Source organism: Stenella coeruleoalba (assembly GCF_951394435.1).
Source record: "Stenella coeruleoalba genome assembly, chromosome: 7".
NCBI classification, from domain to species: Eukaryota; Metazoa; Chordata; class Mammalia; order Artiodactyla; family Delphinidae; genus Stenella; species Stenella coeruleoalba.
Genome location: NC_137153.1, coordinates 73,683,176 through 73,703,738, shown reverse-complemented (window position 1 = coordinate 73,703,738; position 20,563 = coordinate 73,683,176). Strand labels below are relative to the sequence as shown.

At 38.5% G+C, this 20,563-nt stretch overlaps 1 protein-coding gene across 5 annotated transcripts in view; it reads right to left on the bottom strand.

Annotated features, from left to right (window-relative positions):
• The window catches only part of CFAP95 (cilia and flagella associated protein 95), a gene marked incomplete at its 5' end in the record, with an annotated part of 122,322 nt that overhangs the window by 24,868 nt on the left and 76,891 nt on the right, over positions 1-20,563 (bottom strand). For all 5 annotated transcript variants that reach the window (XM_079926673.1, XM_079926675.1, XM_079926672.1 and 2 more), the window contains 2 exons: positions 19,482-19,541; positions 20,412-20,530. In XM_079926673.1, coding sequence (XP_079782799.1) covers positions 19,482-19,541; positions 20,412-20,530 — 179 coding nt within the window. The remainder of the gene's footprint in view (positions 1-19,481; positions 19,542-20,411; positions 20,531-20,563) is intronic.

The window sequence follows — 20,563 nt, the reverse complement described above, 5'->3', positions numbered from 1 at the left end:
ATTTACCATTGCAACAAAAAGAATAAAATACCTAGGAATAAAACTACTTAAGGAGATAAAAGACCTGTAATGCAGAAAACTGTAAGACACTGATGAAAGAAACTAAAGATAATACAAACATATGGAGAGATATACCATGTTCTTGGATTGGAAGAATCAACATTGTGAAAATGATTCTACTACCCAAAGCAATCTACAGGCTCAATGCAATCCCTATCAAACTACCAATGGCATTTTTCACAGAACTAGAACAAAATATTTCACAATTTGTATGGAAACACAAAAGATCCTAAATAGCCAAAGCAATCTTTTTTCTTTTTCTTTTTTTCAGTACGCGGGCCTCTCACTGTTGTGGCCTCTCCTGTCACGGAGCACAGGCTCCAGACGCGCAGGCTCAGTGGCCATGACTCACGGGCCCAGCCACTCCGCAGCATGTGGGATCTTCCTGGACTGGGGCATGAACCCGTGTCCCCTGCATTGGCAGGTGGACTCTCAACCACTGCACCACCAGGGAAGCCCGCCAAAGCAATCTTGAGAAAGAAAAATGGAGCTGGAGGAATCAGTCTCCTGGATTTCTGACTATACTACATAGCTACAGTAATCAAGACAGTATGGTACTGGCACAAAAACAGAAATATACATCAATGGAACAGAATAGAAATCCCAGAGATAAACCCATGCACATATGGTCACCTTATTTTTGATAAAGGAGGCAAGAACATACAATGGAGAAAAGATGGCCGCTTCAATAAGTGGTGCTGAGAAAACTGGACAGCTACATGTAAAAGTATGAAATTAGAACACTCCCTAACACCATACACAAAAATAAACTCAAAATGGATTAAAGACCTAAATGTAAGGCCAGACACTACAAAACTCTTAGAGGAAAACATAGGCAGAACACTCTATGACATAAATCACAGCAAGATTCTATTGACCCACCTCCTAGAGAAATGGAAATAAAAACAAAAATAAACAAATGGGACCTAGTGAAACTTAAAAGCTTTTGCACAGCAAAGGAAACTATACACAAGACCAAAAGACAACCCTCAGAATGGGAGAAAATATTTGCAAACAAAGCAACTGCCAAAGGATTAATCTCCAAAATTTATAAGCAGCTCATGCATCTCAATATCAAAAAAACAAACAACCCAATCCAAAAATGGGTGGACGACCTAAATAGACATTTCTCTAAGGAAGGCATACAGATGGCCATGAGGCACATGAAAAGATGCTCAACATCACTAATTATTAGAGAACTGCAAATCAAAACCACAATGAGGTATCACCTCACACCAGTCAGAAAGGCCATCATCAAAAAATCTACAAACAATAAATGCTGGAAAGGGTGTGGAGAAAAGGGAATGCTCTTGCATTGTTGTTGGGGATGTAAATTGATACAGCCACTATGGAGAACAGCATGGAGGTTCCTTAAAAACTAAAAATGGAACTACCATACGATACAGCAATCCCACTACTGGGCATATACCCTGAGAAAACCAAAATTCAAAAAGAGTCATGTACCACAATGTTCATTGCAGCTCTATTTACAACAGCCAGGATATGGAAGCAACCTAAGTTTCCATCGACAGATTAATGGATAAAGAAGATGTGGCACATATATACAATGGAATATTACTCAGCCATAAAAAGAAACAAAATTGAGTTATTTGTAGTGAGGTTGATGGACCTAGAGTCTGTCATACAGAGTGAACTAAGTCAGAAAGAGAAAAACAAATACTGTATGCTAACATATATATATGTAATCTAAAAAAACCCAAAAAACAAAAAACACATAGTTCTGAAGAACCTAGGGGCAGGACAGGAATAAAGATGCAGATGTTGAGAATGGACTTGAGGACACAGGGAAGGGGAAGAGTAAGCTGGGAGAAAGTAAGAGAGTGGCATGGACTTATATATACTACCAAACATAAAATAGGTAGCTAGTGGAAGCAGTCGAATAGCACAGGGAGATTAGCTCGGTGCTTTGTGACCACCTAGAGGGGTGGGATAGGTAGGGTGGGTGGGAGACACAAGAGGGAGAAGATATGGGGATATATGTATACGTATAGCTGATTCACTTTGTTGTAAAGCAGAAACTAACACACCATTGTAAAGTAATTATACTCCAATAAAGATGTTAATCAATCAATCAATAAAATAACATGGGGAAAAAAAAAAAAGACGGCATCCTTCCCTAATGGGAAAATACTAAGAACAAGTCTAAGACTAGAGGATTTGAACATTGACTTTCCAAGAAAAAGACTTGGAAAGTATGCAAGACTATAACAGCAGTCTTGGGAAGGCACTGCTCTGGCGACTAACGAGGTAAAGAAAAATAAGAAATCAAGCCCAGAAATTAAGGGTCCTAGAACCACCACTCTTCTAAAAAAGATGCCATTAATGAAATAAAGTTCACTTCACTGATTCTACAGAAGAAGGCACTCTTGAACCAAGATATTGAGGAAACTGTCCAACCTTCTCATTCCCCCGCTGTACAATTACCTGATTGCTACTAGTCCAAGAAAATTCAACATACTTAAACAGCAAAGGGCAACATTACTATGAGAAGAAAACAGTAAATGAAAATCAAAACTAAGCTGATGAAAATCCTCCCCAGAAACATTTTCCCAAATAGTCACAGAAGTCCATCAGCATTTCTATTCAATGATGTACTAGAGATTCTAGCAAATACCGTAATATAAGAAAAAGAAGAAAAGAAGAAAACTGCAATGGAAGAACAATATTTTCATTTTCCAACAGATGATAAGGTTGTATGTTAGAATACCCATGAGAATCTACAAATCATAAAAGGAGGCAAGTTCCAGGAAGGTTGTTGGATACAAGATCAATATACAAAAGTATCATAGCAATACACCAGCAACAAGAAATTAGAAAGTGTAATTAAAGTGGTAAAATCCCACTTATAATTGCAATAAAATCTCTAAGCTTCCAATAGGAATACAACTAATGTAAGATTGACATTTATGGAGAAAATTTATTAAAATGTTTAAAGGACATAAAATAACTCCTTTATTTATGATGGATGACTCAATGTATGTTACATATGTATATGTATATATATATACATATATAATTTCTAAAAGGTTTACTGTCTGACATTTTATATATAGGTCTTGATTAAATTATAATTTAAAAGTCCTATTGCTAAAAAGACAGTATAAACAGAGTTACAAGAGAAGGTATAGACTAGAAGAAGGTATTACAAAATTAACCAACACAAGATTAGTACCGAGAATAAAAAATTATTATAAATCAATAAAAGATAAAATCCCATAAAAATGGATTTTTTAAATAACTAGCCAATTCACAGTAGAAGAAATTAGAATGGCTAATTATTATTTGAAAATAAATTCAGGCTTAAATTTCAGTCTTAAATTCAGTAATTAGTGAAATGCAAAGTAAAACAACAATGATGTACCATTTTATATCCATTAGACTGTTAAAAAGGAAAAATTTTCTACAATGTTGATAAGGATATGAAACAATAAACATATTCATACACTACTGGTGGCAATATTTTTCAAAATTGAAGGTGCACATATCGTAATACCCAGCAATTCTATTTCTGAGTATAAAGAAACCCTTGCATATATACTCAGGGAGACAAGTATACAGACACTCAATGAAGCCTTATTTGTAATAGTGAAATTTTGGAAATTAATGTTCATCAATAGGGTGGATATATGGATGGCTAGATAAATCATTTCTCAAAAAAATTATGAAGCAAATATGGTAAAAATATTAAGTTACATTATAACTGGCTAATGAGTACATGGGTGTTTGAAAGTATTTTATATGGAAATATTCCATCTTAAAATGTTTAAGTGTGAATAGATGACAACGAACTTGTTTCCCTGCTTTATTCTCATCTAAAGTTATGACTCAAATGATATAATTATCAGGCAAATATCAGAGTTTGCTTTAGGCAGGCTGACCTTGCAAGCCAGCATCCGGCATCTCTCAACTCACTCATCAGGCGTTTTTCACAGGCAGAAACCCATTCCCCATGTTCAGGCTCTTCTCCCTCTCTTTATTTTCACCTCCCAGCACAGAGTCTGATACAAGGTAGCACTGAAAAATATTTACTAAATGAATAAAGCAATAAAAATAAAATTAAAATATAAAGAGATATCGATTTACCACAATGAGAATTCAAAGTAAATAGAGGCAGAAGATTATTCAATTATCTTTTTGAAAAGGCAATGTAGTTTGACCAAATGGAAACCTTTACAGCACTGAATGATGAATTTCAGTCAGTTACAGTTACTTATAAACTCTTTGTGATTCCCCCTTCCTTTTTTTATAAATTTGAAGAAGGGGGTAACAATCTTTAAGTGATATATTTAATCAAATTTGTCTTTTGAGAATAAAAATATGAAAAACCAACATGGATCTTCCTCTTAGATATCAGCTTAAAGTTGTAGCCAAATAAATAATATAAGGAAGGAAAGATCAAGTCCATTAGAAGAGAAATGGCCTTCAGAGAAACTCAGGAGAGCAAAAGGGGAGAAAGATAAGAGAGGCATTGGTTCTAGGCATATCCTGGGGAAGAGGTGCTCTGGCTCATAAATAGACCTCTCTGGTTATAGGAAGAGAGCTGGAGTATATCAATGTCAGGGCTCCAATCCAACTTATGGCAGCCAACAATGAGTTTAATTCACGTCTGGAGCCACAGGAGCAAGCCTATGCCATGTGGCCCTCCTCTACCACTCCATCACTATCCATAGCTGATAGGTCCAAATGTCAGCCTCCAGCCCATGTCAGTCAGAGATCTCCCATGGGATTTCTTAATAGACACCAATGGGAAAGGGTCAGTCACTCTCCTGTGATGAGAACCATGGGATGTAATGTCCCTACACTCAGAGGGAGCAAATGAAGCCAACAGGAAGAGAATCCTGGACGTTTTCTAGTCCTGATTCCAGCAGTCTCTGAAGCCCAGCTCTTCAATGGACCTTCCCAGAGTTCCATGAGGTATTCCAATACTGTTTTTAATTAACTCCCTTTTTGGTCCAAGATAATTTTAATTGTGCCTTCTCTCACTTACTACCAAAAGAGTCTTATTACAATCAGTCAGTCAAAGTCTGAGGCCATTGATCATTGTAAACATATAACTAACTCCCTTCACTCTGATTCCAAGCAAACTGGCAACCATTTGATTACAGTTTGGCTTTCTATACAGTTTTTTTTTTTTTACTGAGAGAGAATGCTTTTATTAGGCTGACATGACTAGTGTGCTTGAAGATTTTATTTCTCATTATAAATTAACTAATTAGAATTCTGGCTTTTCTTGTGAGTTTAATGAGCACAAGTCAGTTTCCATGAGTCAGATAAATTCTGAAGCACAGATAAAATTGTCTTCCTGGAAATGTAAAACTAAAGACCAGATGCTGGTAAATTCACCAAGATAATGCCACCATGAAAGGACGCTTGGAAGTTCGCCAGCTGGCTTTCACCCAGCACCACCCACAGTTTGCCACATATGCCCTCTTCAACCTTTAACAGTTGTAAGGTAGAGAACAACTAAAGGTGTTTTGTAAGATGAGAAAGGAAAAGGAGTCTGATATTGAAGTTATCATTAAAGCCATGGTATTATTTAAAATACCTAGAGCTGCAATAACACCAGTGGTAACGTGTGATTCTGTGACAAGATGATGTACCAAAATCTAGGACAAGATGATGTACCCTGGAATCACGGTTTCTTAAATCTGGAAGAACTTTAAAGGTCAACTGATTCTTTTCTGTTTTGTCAAGAGAAGGGGCAGATATTTTCTTACCCACCTTCCCAGCAGCCAGAATAATGGCATGTGACATCTATTCAACAAATCAGATGGTCCCACCTAAAAATCTGCATCTAAGTTAGTAACTCAAAGAAGCAGAGAATTAATTTGGAATTAATCCGATTACTGGCAGCAGTAGAAGCAGCATCCATTATTTAGAATGAGTACAGCCACAGAGGGCCACGAATTCTACTTGACTCTGTGTGGTACTAGGGAAGGGGGATCTTACAGCCACTCTGGGAAATTCTGTCTCATTCTCGACAAGCAACCATCATTAAAAAAAAAAAATCTCATATTGAGCTAAAATGGATATCCCTGTCATTTCCTCCTTCTATTTACTAAGGAAGCCATGAAGACCAAATCCGACAGTTCTTCCACAACTGCTGAATGCCAGGACTATTTTTCAGAAAACAACATTGAAGAAGCCAGTGGGAAAGAGGTGGGGAGGAAAGATGAAGTGGAGGATAATTTGAATCTGCTTTTACTCCTGATCCAAGCCAAGCCCTGACTTAGTTCCCTAGCAGTTTAGAAGCAGTATTCCCCTCCCATCAAGAACACAGAGCTCTGAACCCAGAGATTCTAGTCTCTGCTTTACAACCAAGTGGTCATGGGGCCTTGAGCAAGTAATTTAAACCCTGTGCATCTTAATTTCCCTTATTAGTATCCAATCTATATATATTTATAGAAGGGATGGATTAATTAATGAGGAGTTGGAGTCCTTTATTGCCTCTGTGCTTTGATTTACTCATCTATACAATTAATAAAATACTTACCCAAATGACCTTGTAATGAATGTTAGGAGGAAAGGGATAGTGGACAATGCGTGTGAAAGTACTTTGAAGGATACGGAGCACTCTATCCGCTTAAGCATGAAAGACAGCGTACTATAGTGGTTAAGAGCAACACAGCCTCTGCAGTCAGACAGACCAGACATGAATTTAAAGCCCAGCTCTGGTGCTTACTAGGTAAGGAACTTTTGGAAAGTTACTTTACCTCTCTGAACCCCTTTGTAATGGAGATAGGTGCAGCCTCCATTTCAAAGAATGAGAATTAAATGAAATAAGGTACGAAAGCCCTTAGCTCAGTGCCAGACACATAGTATGTGCTCATTAACACTAGAAGAAAAAAACAATACTGCAATGATATTAAGTAACAGTAGAAGAACATGACTTACTTTGCATTTTAATTGGATTATTCAAGCTGCTGGATGGAGAATGGTTTGAAACGGACAAGACTGGAGGCAGAGGAACTAGCAGCTGGGTCTGGGTCAGTGACCTCTCTTAGGCTCCAGTCTCAAATATCCACTTGCTATCTGACATTTGCTCTTCTTCCCATCTTCACTGCCTCAATGAATGGCCCCATTAACCCCCAGTTGCCTAAGCCAGAAGCCTGGTATTCTACCTCGAGTCTTCTTTACCCTCATAACTAACCAATCATCCAGTAAATGTCTATTCCTCTCTTTTAATACATCTAAAATCTGAACCTTTTTTCCCTCCACACTACCATCACTAAAGCTCAGGCCCTTATTATGTCTTGCCTTGATTAGTTCAACAGTCTTCTGACTGTAGTCTCAGGTGCCTACTAATCTGTTGTCTGCTTTATGAACACAAATCTGATCATTCCTACACCACACTTGAAAACCTTTCACTCCTGCCTGCAAGATAAAGTCCAAATTCCTTAACATAGCTTTCAGGCCCTGCTTGCTTTGTCCCCAGCATCCCTCTCCAACTTTAGCTGTCATCAGTGCAAACATGTACTCTGTGAACCAGGTATGCCCATCATAGGTCCCACTCCTCCCTGCCTTTATATGGCCTATATCCTCTGCCCGGGGTGTCCTTCTCTCCTGTTGGTCTGGCTAACTCCAACTCCTATTTCATGATTCAACTCAGGTATCACTATGTTTACCCTAGCATGTTGTAGGGTATAAGTTGGCTTATTTGATCCCTATTCCAACCTCCCTTCTCCCTTGTCTTTCTCTAATTAGAAGACTCTTGTAGCCAAGGGTGGCCATCTCACAATCTATCCAATAGATGTAAAATGAAGATCCTGAAGAGGGTTTCCTTTATCTCTTTGTTTTCCCACGTCTTCCTTTCTAGAACAGATTGCTGTTGGGAGACATAGTAACCATCTTGAGAGTATGGGGATGAAAGCTACCTAGCAAAGCTGGTAGAGAAGAAAGACAAAAAGACCTTGTATCCTTGATGACATTGTTTAGGTGCCACATCAGTCTTGAACTCCCTTATATTTCATGCTAGATGAACAAATTCTTTAATTATTCAAGTTGCTACTAGTTAGGTTTTCTGTTACTTTCAGTCAAGTATATTCCTTACTAATACATGAGTATTGACTGGTTAATTTTCTGTTTCATATATGAGATAATGAGCTACTTCAGGAATGGGGGTGTCTTTTGTCTCTATACTCCTAATACATAATAGGCACTCATTAAATGTTTATGTTGAAAGAATAAACTCAGATATGTGGCACAAATATAATTTCTTCAGGCCTAATAACTTTTGGAAGCCATTTGAAAACAATATATTGTTCTTACATGTTAGGGTAATAATTTAACTATGTAAGTAGCAAATATGGGACCAAATTAAATATGGATAGCAGCAAAGATTTCTGTAATTCTGGAAAGTTCTTATTCCTGTGAAACCACCTCTGTGGCTCAAAGATGCATAACATAGTACTATCCACTGGGACCCACTAAAGACTTATTTTAAGTAATTATAAATAATGATAAATTTATGACAATCACATAAACTTCCAATATTATAAAGAGTAATACTAGTAATAGAGGCTCATCATTAATGGCCATGGGATAAAAGGAAATGGGATTAAATATAAATTACACAACATTGACATTTTGAAAACCTTTACCACTCATTTGTTTTATTAGCTCATCAGTTTCAAAAGTTTGAACTGCTTGCATGCCTGATGGATTAGCAATGACAAAACTATACCAATAGGCCAAATAACAGTAGAAGTAGCCATGTAATCATGGTAGTTAGAGACATGAAGTTTGTTTTAATTACCTATTGCTGTGGCTTAAATGTTCCTGACTTAAAATAACAACCATGTTATTACCTCTGATTATTATGTAAGATGATGGGCTCAGCTGGGTGGTTTTTCTGCTCCATGTGATGTCAGTTAGAGCTACAGTCATCCAGGTATTTGACTAGACTGTAATATCCAAGATAGTTCACTCACATGGCTGGCAGCTGGTTTTGTCTGTTGTCTGGGAGCTCAGTTGGAGCTGTCAAATACAGTGTCTTAGTTCTCCACCATGTGGCTTGGGTTACTTATAGCATGTTAGCTAGAGTCCAAGAATCAGAAAGCAACAACTACCAGTCCCTTTAAGGTCTGCACTCAGAAGTCTGAGGACTTCTGCACTCAGTTCTGCTACCTTCTATTGATCAAAGCCAGTCATAAGGCCAGCTCAGAATAACCTCTGCCTCTTCAATGGAGCTGTAGCATGCATGTACAGACAGGGAAGGAACTGTTGGCGGCCACCTCGGGAGACAAGTGACCACACTTTCACCAGTACTTCCTTCAAGAGTTTGGTGCTCAAGGCTAAATGTAGCAATTATCAGCTCTGGGTTTACAAAGGAAAGTGATATTCAGAGTCTTAGTTGATCTATCATTCAGAGAAGCAGCTTAGTAGAGTAGCTAAGACCATGAACTTTGAGGTATGACTGTCTCAGTTAAAATCCTGGCTCATTATTACTTACCAGCTGTGAGAGTCTGAACATGTTACTTGACTTCTCTGTACCTTTTTTCCCCCCTCCATAGAATGTAGATGATGATGGAACCAACTCACAGAGTTTTTATAAGGAGTAAATAAGTCAGCACATGTAAAACTCTTATAATGGTGCCTGGCACATAATAAACACCATGTAAGTATTTGCTATTATTAGTATTACTCAAGTTATAAGTTATTCAAGCTTGATGACGAGAAAAAAAAGGGGAAATACCAGCTCACATAAAAAGAATATAATCGGAACTCTTTTTCCACACCTCTGCTTAGCTTCATTTACAGATAGATGCTCCACTAGCAGCAAGACGCCCTCTGTAACTTGTCACCTGGAGCACTAGAGGGCACCTTGCTCAAAACTCTGATTACTATCCTAGAGTGCTTTCTGATTGGCCTGGCCTGGGTCATATGCCCAACACTTGGGTTTGTGGGGAGGTGGGAGTGGAGAACAGAATCAGCCCATTTATCATACAGACTAACTGGACTGCACTGAATGGGAGAGAGAATGTTATCCGAAAGAAGAAAGCTGGACACACAGAAATAAAAGGTCCTACAACAAATAAGAAGGGGAATCAACAAAAAGATACATGCACCCATATGTTCATAGCAGCACTATTCATAATAGCCAAGACATGGAGACAACCTAAATATCCATCGACAGATGAATGGATAAAAAAGATGTGGTATCTATACACAATGGAATATTAGCCATAAAAATGAATGAAATAACACCATTTGCAGCAACATGGATGGACACAGAGATTATCATACTAAGTGAAGTAAATCAGAAAGAGAAAGACAAATACTATATGATATCACTTATATGCGGAATCTAAAATGTGACACAAATGAACTTATCTACAAAACAGAAACAGACTCACAGACATAGAGAACAGATTTGTGGTTTGCCAAGGAGGAGGGATGGATTGGGAGTTTGGGTTTAGCAGATGCAAACTATTATATATAGAATGGATTAAAAAACAAGGTCCTACTGTATAGCACAGGGAACTATACTCAATATTCTGTGATAAACCATAATGGAAAAGAATATGCAAAAGAATATACATAAGTGTATATATATATACCCATATATGTGTATGATATATATATATATCTGAATCACTTTGCTGTACAACAGAAATTAACACAACATTGTAAATCAACTATACTTCAATAAAATAATTTTTTTTAAAAAAGAAAGGGTATCAAGAATTGAATTCAAAGGACTTCCCTGGTGGCGCAGTGGTTAAGAATCCCCCTGACAATTCAGGGGACACGGGTTCAATCCCTGGTCCAGGAAGATCCCACATGCCATGGAGCAACTAAGCCCCTGTGCCACAACTACTGAGCCTGCATTCCAGCGCTCACACACCACAACTACTGAGCCCACGCACCTAGAGCCCGTGCTCCACAACAAGGGAAGCCACCGCAATGAGAAGCCCCCGCACCACTGCGAAGAGTAGCCCCCACTCGCCACAATTAGAGGAAGCCCGCGCACAGCAACGAAGACCCAACACAGCCAAAAATAAATAAATTAAAAAAAAAATAGAATTGAATTCAGGTCTGTCTCATTCTCATTCCATAGTCTTTTCACCACACCATTCTCCTGTCCACATTTTCTTTGTTGTTATCCTCATCACCATCACCATAGGGCAATTTCTAAACTCTTTTTCTTATGGACAAATGTCCAACAACTGGGTGGTATTTTACCAAGAGACAAGCCACAACACAAGCGCCTGAGTAGAAAAGAAAGTAAATGCCTTGCACTTTGAGAAAAAACAAACAACAACAAAAAAAACCTCCTGCTATTCATATTCAGTCCCTTTCCTCTGAAGAGGGCTAAAGGTTTTGTAAATGTTAAATGCTCCAGTGAGAGGAGTAAATTGAGAGAGTTTAAACTGTGGCCTAAGCTTGCTACTGCTGCTGTGAGGCAATCACTCTACACACATATCGATAAGTGCTCTCTGCCAACAATGAAAACTTAACCGTCTGAACTACTTTTTTTTTTTTTTTTTTTTTTTTTTTTTTGCGGTACGTGGGCCTCTCACTGTTGTGGCCTCTCCTGTTGCGGAGCACAGGCTCCGGATGCGCAGGCTCAGTGGCCATGGCTTACGGACCCAGCCGCTCCGCGGCATGTGGGATCTTCCCGGACCGGGGCACGAACCCGCGTCCCCTGCATTCGCAGACGGACTCTCAACCACTGCGTCACCAGGGAAGCCCCTCACCTACTTTTTGGCCGCATTTAACTTTTCCATTTATGTGACTACAGATGCCTTTCTTCTTTAGAACCATAAAATTTTAGAGCAGGAAAGGACTTTACAGATTAATTGGTTCAATCCTCTCATTTTCCAGATGGAAACAACTGGAGCCCAGAGAGGGTTATTAGCCAGCACAAAGTCACATAGCAGGTTTAGTATAGGTCCCAAAGTAGAATCCAGGTCTCCTATTTTCCTACACCCTTTCTTAAAAACCACACTATGTCCAAAAAGCTACCCAGTGATCTAAAACACTACTAATTTCTTTCTTCTCCCGTCATGTGGATCACATAAATGTTTGGATGATTCTGGAAACTAGACATTTATCATAAAATTTCAACAATAAACACTAATCACTACCACCAGACGGCAATGAAATTTAGCAAAAATGACAGGACACATTAGTTAGAGCTGACCTTATGAGAGGTCTACCTTGCTTCTTCTCTATCCTCTAGTAGGTGGTCAGTACTTCTGGGCTGACCTCAAACTGACCCAGGAGCCCATGGACCTGCTTCTCACCCAGCAAATATTCTATGCCAGAATTGGCTTTTTCTCGTAAAAAAAAAAAAAAAGAACTTCTCCTGTGAACCATTATCCCAGGACCACATACAGTTATATATGTATATTTAAATAAGGGTTTCTGAGAAATATGATCTTAAAATTATATTTATACTATATCTCTTTCAAAATTGGATTTGCTTTATATAGTTTTTGTTCTGTTGTTCTATCATTTTGCTTTCTGGTTTTTTGTTTGTTAAATGGTCACAGACACAGTCGAGATATTATATGCGGAAAACCTTACTTCTTAGAATAAATCAGCTACAACTGTCTGGTTCTACAGACGAATCATGTGATTTTGTATTAGATAATCAGACATCGAGGAGGCTTCTGATAATTAGTGAGTGAGTTTTCCATGCCTCATAAAGAGTACTTCCAAATTAAGTGAACGTTCCTTGAGGATTCTTGAGAACAAGGTAGGAGGGCAAAGACAGACTCTTAAATTAACTTACATCTTCGTGTTCCCATCCACTTTTCCTATGTGCCTTAAAGGCAATGTGCCTCACTACTTTTCTACAACTTTAAAGTCTCTATCCATGTCGTAAAAGTAATGTGTGTTAGAGACCCCTAAACATGCAGCTGTATCCATTTGAGACCATAAGAGCACTGTTAATGTCTAAGAGGTCTTTGAGCCTCCTTGATTTCACCCCTTCCATCACTGGCCAACGCCAATTTCTTGGTAACTCACTGATGCGATCGACTGTGAAGAGAAGCAATAACTCTAGTTCTGGATGAGCTCAATCTAGCCTCAAAGCATACTGATCTCATTTTTAAAGTGTAAGTCATCAATATCACTTTTGGTCTCAACCTGACTGTTCCATATATTGGATTTGTTTAAAATTTATCTCCATCTGTGACATATGTGGAAGGAATTATCCACCAAGCCCTTTTCTCTAGTTTAGGTGAGAAGTGAAAAGTCCAGTGGTGTCAAACATTCTAGTTGTTCTGATTTTCAGTATGTTCCACTGAGATGTTTGCTGCCAATTTAAGGAAGAACAGTGTTGCGTCTCCATCACATTGGTTCAAAATAAAGTAGGTGGGCTATTGCTTGAGTTGTGAGAAAAGAAACAGACTGTCAAATGCCATCACTACATAATGGATGTTATCTAAAATTAAGATAAATGCATCTGATTAATGTCTCCTTAATAACAAAGCTATACCTATATTCTGATTTTTTCCACTGAGGTAACCTGAAGTTTAAATTTACATTATGATTACAGCTTTTCTTTTATAAGTTGAAGCACATTATTTTGGTCCATTGAGCAAACTCATTTTTATTCATTGCCTTTTAAAGTTGACATTTAACTCCTACAGCTGTACAGTTGGCAAGAAGCAAAAGAATATTTAATATTCAAGACAGCAGATTCTGAAACACCACATTGGGCTTCCCTGGTGGCGCAGTGGTTAAGAATCCACCTGCCAATGCAGGGGACACGGGTTCGAGCCCTGGTCCTGGAAAATCCCATATGCCACAGAGCAACTAAGCCCATGCACCACAAATACTGAGCCCGTGCACCTAGAGCCCGTGCTCCGCAACAGAGAGAAGCCACCAGAATGAGAAGCCTGCACACCGCAATGAAGAGTAGCCCCCGCTCACTGCAACTAGAGAAAGCCCACGTGCAGCAATGAAGACCCAACGTAGCCAAAAATAAATAAAATAAATTTATTTTTAAAAAAATAAATAAGAAATAAAACACCACAGCATTCTATGGTATGGAACATCCTATAATCAGTGTACATTAACTGAAAGAAAGAATTATATATGGAATTAGTGGAGGATGGTTGATGGTGCTAATGTATTTATTTCCTTGCTAATACTTGTGAATCAAGTAAAACAAACAAGTAATTCTAGCATTTCAAACTAATAAGGGCTGATTTTCTAAAAGACCATGTCATTTAATGTATTTACCAGAATAGAATTGAGAGCAACTTTGGCTCTTCAGGCCTTAAAGTCCTAAATCAAGTAAAATAGGAATTAGTCATACCCCTTTTCCATTATAATTTGCTGTTCAACATCAGAAATAACTAACTGGTTCATTCAAGAAATTAATTATATCTGCTGCAGGTCAGGCTCTCTGTTAAGACTGTGGGAGAGTTGCGACTTCAGAGCACTGAATTCGGAAAGAAAGACAAATAAGAATATAAGTAACAGCAAGCTAAATGAATAGTGTAAGGATAAAAGAAGTACATGGTGCTATGAACACCCACAAGGGACCTACCAGATAGGCTGGCAGTAGGAAGGGAAGGTCCTCTGGAAGAGGTGACATTTCAGATGAAACTGAATGACTTCAGGGTTAAGATTGAATGTACACATCGATTCTTGCTTTCTCAAAAAGCCACTAAAATCAAAGATACTCAAAAAAATAAAAATAAACCCACAAGAACAAGGAGAACATCCTCTGGAGGAGGTGACATTTCAGATGAGACTGAACAACTTCAGGGTTAAGATTGAATGTACACATCAAATCTTGCTTCCTCAAAAAGCTCCACTAAAATCAAAGTTACTCAAAAAAGTAAAAATAAACTCACAAGAACAAGGAGAACAGCAAAGGGACAAGAGAAATAAATTTTGGAACCTCAAGAGATGGACGAGTGGTCTCTGACTTAGCAGAAAGCTGAATAAATCCTAAATCAGCAAAGGAGGATTGGGGGAGAGCTGTTTGAGAAGCATATGAGCTCTGGGCTCCTCCTCCACATCCTACTGCTGGATAACGGCCCCTCCCCTACTCCAGCAGGAAACTAGAAATTTATTCACTAGGAAGGGTGAAAGAGAAAGTTCTTGACCAACAACACAGTTTGGTGACCATACACGACGAAGGATTACTATTGATGTCCTAGCCAACTGCCCTACTCACTTCAAGAACACAGGCACCAGCCCTTCGCCATTCAGATGGGCAATTTGGGGAACTTCCTCTGGGGAATGTGACTAGTCCGTGAGGAAAGACTAAAAATACTGATACCAGGGCTTCTACAAAAAAAAATGGCCCACCTAGATTCCTCCAGTGAAGCTCCAAATCAACAAGCTTCACACACAGGTTCTGACCCTCATCTCTTAATCATGCACAGAGAACCAAGAATTAATTACCAAACATCTGAGGAAAGCTTCTAGTATGGAAGGTAGAGACCAAGCAAACAAATAAAAGGCAAATTAATAAAAAGTATCTTGGAGGAAATAGATACGATGCATGAAGAAAAAAATTAAGGAAAACAAACTATTAACATCCCCACACAGATAAGATAGTTCAGTCATGAAACAAACAACAAAAAAGGATTCTATAAAAACAGAAGGATTCAGAAAACAAAAAGAGAACTCAATAGTAGGGTTGAAGACACAGAGAGTAAAGTAGACAATAAAGATAAATATAAAATAGAGAGAAGATGAGGAAATTAGAGAACCAGGCCAGGCAAACCAACATCCACATAAAGGATTTCCAAAAAGTGACAACAGAGAAAATGGAGGGTATAAATCATCAATGAAATAAATCAAGAATATTTTCCTGAGGGCTTCCCTGGTGGCGCAGTGGTTGAGTCCGCCTGCCGATGCAGGGGACACGGGTTCGTGCCCCGGTCCGGGAAGATCCCACGTGCCGTGGAGCGGCTAGGCCCATGAGCCATGGCCGCTGAGCCTGCACGTCCGGAGCCTGTGCTCTGCAACAGGAGAGGCCACAACAGTGAGAGGCCCGCGTACCGCAAAAAAAAAAAAAAAAAAGAATATTTTCCTGAACTGATAGATATGTGTTTCTAGATGAAAAGGGTTTGCCAAGTGTCTAGCCCAGCTGATCTACATAGCATTTACCATGTATGTACATATTACTATTTTAACTGTTTTACATGTATTAACTTGCTTAATTGTCACAACAACCCTAGCTTTATAATTATCATCCCCATTTTACAGATGAAGAAAAATGAGGTACAAAATTGTTAGGCAATTAGCCCAAGTTCACACAGCTAGTAAGTGGCAGGGCCAGGATTTGAAAGCAGGTAATGGAGCCCTAAAGCCCACTACACAATACTACCATGCAGGAGGGAGTACCATTGTGAAATTTTAGAATACACTATAGACAGTTCTATTTGATTTTTTAAAAGCAGGAGTATGTACTATTTTGATAGTGCATGCAGAGCCCAGCCCTTGACTAAGAACCTGAGGGAAATCCCATGCAGACTACTGTTCCTATCTCCAAACACAACTTCCTTCTGTCCAATACTGTATCCTACAAATTCCAGTTACATCAGAAGCTCTAAATTCCTATTCCCGCCTCCCAGCTCAACAATAACACTGCTCTACTCATGGGCTCACCCCACTGCGCTGCAGCCAGGAAAAGTGACTTCAGTGCATAAGTGATGCTCACATCTCATCTTCAGGAGCACAGAACCACACTGGTTGCTATCCAACCCTTGACAACAGTTGCCTAATATGTTTTGCTCAGTCCTGTAGCTATTTGTGGCAGGATAGTAAGTCTGAAACCAGTCCTCATATGCCTGAAGATATCTTTATTTGACTCTCACATTTAAATAATTCTGGGTTCAAAATTCTTTTCCTTCAATATTTTAATATTATGCTCTTGCATCCAGTGTTGCTGTTGGGAAGTTAATGTCAACCTGATTTTTATTATTTTGCCTTATTTTGTAACTGTCTTTATTTCTCTAAGTAATAAAGCTTTAAATTTCGGTTCCATTGGTTTTAAATTCCTGTTACATTTGTTCCATCAGGTCTACTTCATCTGGTATAGGTTGCCTATATCTTTTCATTCTTCATGATGCTTTTGTTCTTTACATGTGTCATGATATTTTTTTAAGACCTGGAATTCATCTGTATTATTACTAAGACGATCAGTTGCCTCTGCTTTTTTTTTTTTTTTTAATGTGTGCCTCTGCTTTTGATGACTACATAAGTGGTCCACTGAAAAGGGAGGCTTAGCTGGTGTCTTCAGTGTATGCATAGGAGATATGAGTTGAGTGCCTCTACTGCACTTCTCTGGGCTTAACTGCACTTATTTTCCCTGGCATTTCTTTCTCCTCAAGATATACTGCCTAGTTCCTCTATATCCGAGATTGCTTTCCCTAATTGGAGTTGGGGAAGACAACTCAGGGTCCTCCTGGCTATCTGTACTGGCATTATAGATCTCAATGCTGAGGTCAGAGCTGCAGGGAGGTAGGTTGCTGGCATCAAAATTTCTATTGTGTAAAGCCCTGGGTGTCTCATTTTCTGTCCTGGGCTGAAAACAGCAGTCAAAATCAATGCAGAAAAATCCAACTTGGAGCATATAATCCAAGTTTGAAAATGCAATAGATAAGCCTTTTTCAGCTCCTATCCAAGCCTGGCCCACTGAGATTACAGCTCTCACCCTGGGTTGGCCCAAGTCTCCATGTAGAGACCTCAACCCTGCCTTCTCTCTTCTCCTGTCATCCCATCCCTCAGCAATCTTCTGCTCTAGCCCATCATTTTCTAAAGATTTTCTCAGAGTTTTGATATAGCTGTCAAAGTCTGCCTCTGGATTCATTCTGTCTACCCATGTCTTTATTGGAATTTCTAGATTTCAGTGCAAGAAATGGAGCCAGTAGGATGTTTTTAGTTCATCACCTTGTTAGAAGCCAGAAGCCCACCTCCTCAACGATCATTCTGGGAATACTCCCTGTGGATCCTCCAGCCTACTTAGAGATGCTACAGCAGGCTGTAGGGGACACAGACCAGGCCAGCCTTGCAGGAGTAATGAAGATTAGAACCCACAGTTTAAAACACCTGGCCAAAATTATAACAGATGACTAAGAAATGGGGTGGGGCATTATTATTTAGGGTACTCTCCACCCCCACCCTAGGCAGACTCTGCAGAACAGGTTAGCTCTAATGCCAGATAGCTCTCAAAGGAAGCAAAAACATCTAAATTTCCACTGATGATATGTACTCATATCTTCATAATACACAATCCAACACTTAGAATTTTTTCATGCTTGTAAGTACCTATATTTCATCACTTATCTATTTATCATTACAGAAATTATGAAAGTTTGTCTTCTTTAGAAAGATGAGTGGAAATTTCTTTTCTGTAGTAACAAGTCATGCTGCCCCCAAAAGAAATTTATGTATCAGTAAAGAATAGTAGTTTCTTGCTATACACTCAATTCTCATTATTCACAGTAATATTCTATAAAGGCACTGTGAATTAGCAAATCCTGAACCCCTTCCTAGCTCTGTAGGAAATACAGAGCTAGGTTCCTTCAAGCCTCTGGTCACAACATTTTCATCAACCAATCAATACATACCTTGGTTTTATGTGTGTTTCTGTTTGAGACATTTTATTCATTATATAGTTGCCTCATTAATGTTGAATATGACCAACCACACTGTAACTCATGCCTGAATGAAGCTTATCTAACACACCCATTTTCTTCATAAGGCACATCACAGCCTTCTTGCCCTTGGAAACACTAGATAGCACTTTAGCACTACACTTGGAAGCCATTTCAAACAGCAAAATCACCAACAAAAAACACAAAAAAATGCAAAAAAAATACATGACCATGAAAAGGACACTTGCATACAGTATGAGAGTTGGACCAAGAAGGCAGAGTCTTGCCTTGTTCCACCTCAGCTGAGAATGTGTGCATTGGGTGGCTCAAATTTTTTGCCACTTTATGTATATCCATTAATGACTGCAACAGCACCCTTAGTATTGATTTGGGGGTTACAAATAAATTTTAGCAAGTAAGAGAATTTGTAAATATAGAATCTACAAATAATGAGTATTGACTACTATATTATTATTATTGCTTGCATATTGATGGGAAAAAACTTTTGTTAAAGGAAAGAAGTCTAATGCTGATTTTTTTGTACACACACACACACACACACATATCACTGTTTATAATTGTTTTTAAATGATAATCTATTTTTCTTCTAACAGGTTTGTTGGTATTAATAAGTTGGAAAAAAATAAACACAATTTTTTTAAAAAAAGGAAAGAAGTCTGTAAGATGGCACATAAAGGGCACTTTGTTGACCTTGGTTCACCCCTCACTCCTTCACCCCTGCAAACAAACCTCCTGAACCATTAAGAAACATTTTGTGCAATCTGCAGCAGTTTAGGGACTACAAACATTTTGAACATTTCGTACCAATCTGATGGGTGTCTAGGAAAGAGAGCTCCAAAACCTGTGGCAGGCAATCCAGTGTCCCTGGAAACAAGATAACAATTTTTAGAAAACATGTCAAGTTGATATTTATAAACTTTCAGAGCTATATAAAACTAATTTGGGAGCTGAATTTTTATTATAATTTTTTAAAGGATTTCCATGTTTGCAACTTTAATGCACTTTGCAAAATAAAATGTCCCAGCAAGTAAATGGAAAGAAATTTCAGCATTTTGTCCAATAACTACAATACAAGATGAAGTCTATGTCACACATTTCCATGGAAAGGCGCTATGCCAGGCTGCAGGACTACAGATGTGACTAAGAAACAGTTCCTACCCTCAAGGAACAATCTCAGAGGAAACACTTTCATATAAATAACTTGAATGTAAGTCCAACTGCTATGTAGAACATAAAATGCTCAGAGAGCCAGAATATGAGAGCAATTAATTCTGATTAATGACAGCTTACCTAATTCTTACTGCATGTCAGGCAGTATTTTTATGCACATTTCATACTTTTCATCTAAACTTAAAACAACACTATAAAGTAGATACTTTCATAATGCCCATTTTATGAACTGAGGATTATAGATACTGCATAATTTTCACAAGTAAATTGTGGAGATGGGGTTCAAACCTAAGTCGTCAGAACCAGGACCAGAAAACAATGTGTAAACGGGAAATGACATTTTAGAGGGACCTAGAATGCGTAGTGCTGATTGGCAAACAAACAAGGGAAAGGAATTCCAAACAGAGGGAACAGCATGAACAGAAAGCGTGGAAGCTTGAGATGTGTTGATTGTGCTTGATGTGGTCCTGTAATATGTACCTGGGGCCACTATACCTCTTCACTACTTATATAAACCCTTTCCTGAATGTGCCTGTTCTAAGCAAAGGACAGTATGAAGCATACCTTTCAATAATTCCAGAGCTCATCGTTTCCTCATTCAATAAAGCCTTGCTCTTTATTTCAGCCAATTCTGTGTTTAAACAAACTTGTGCCATTTTCTCATGTGTTTCTGATATCCAAATCTGGAAAAATAAAAGCCGCATACAAGGAAAATA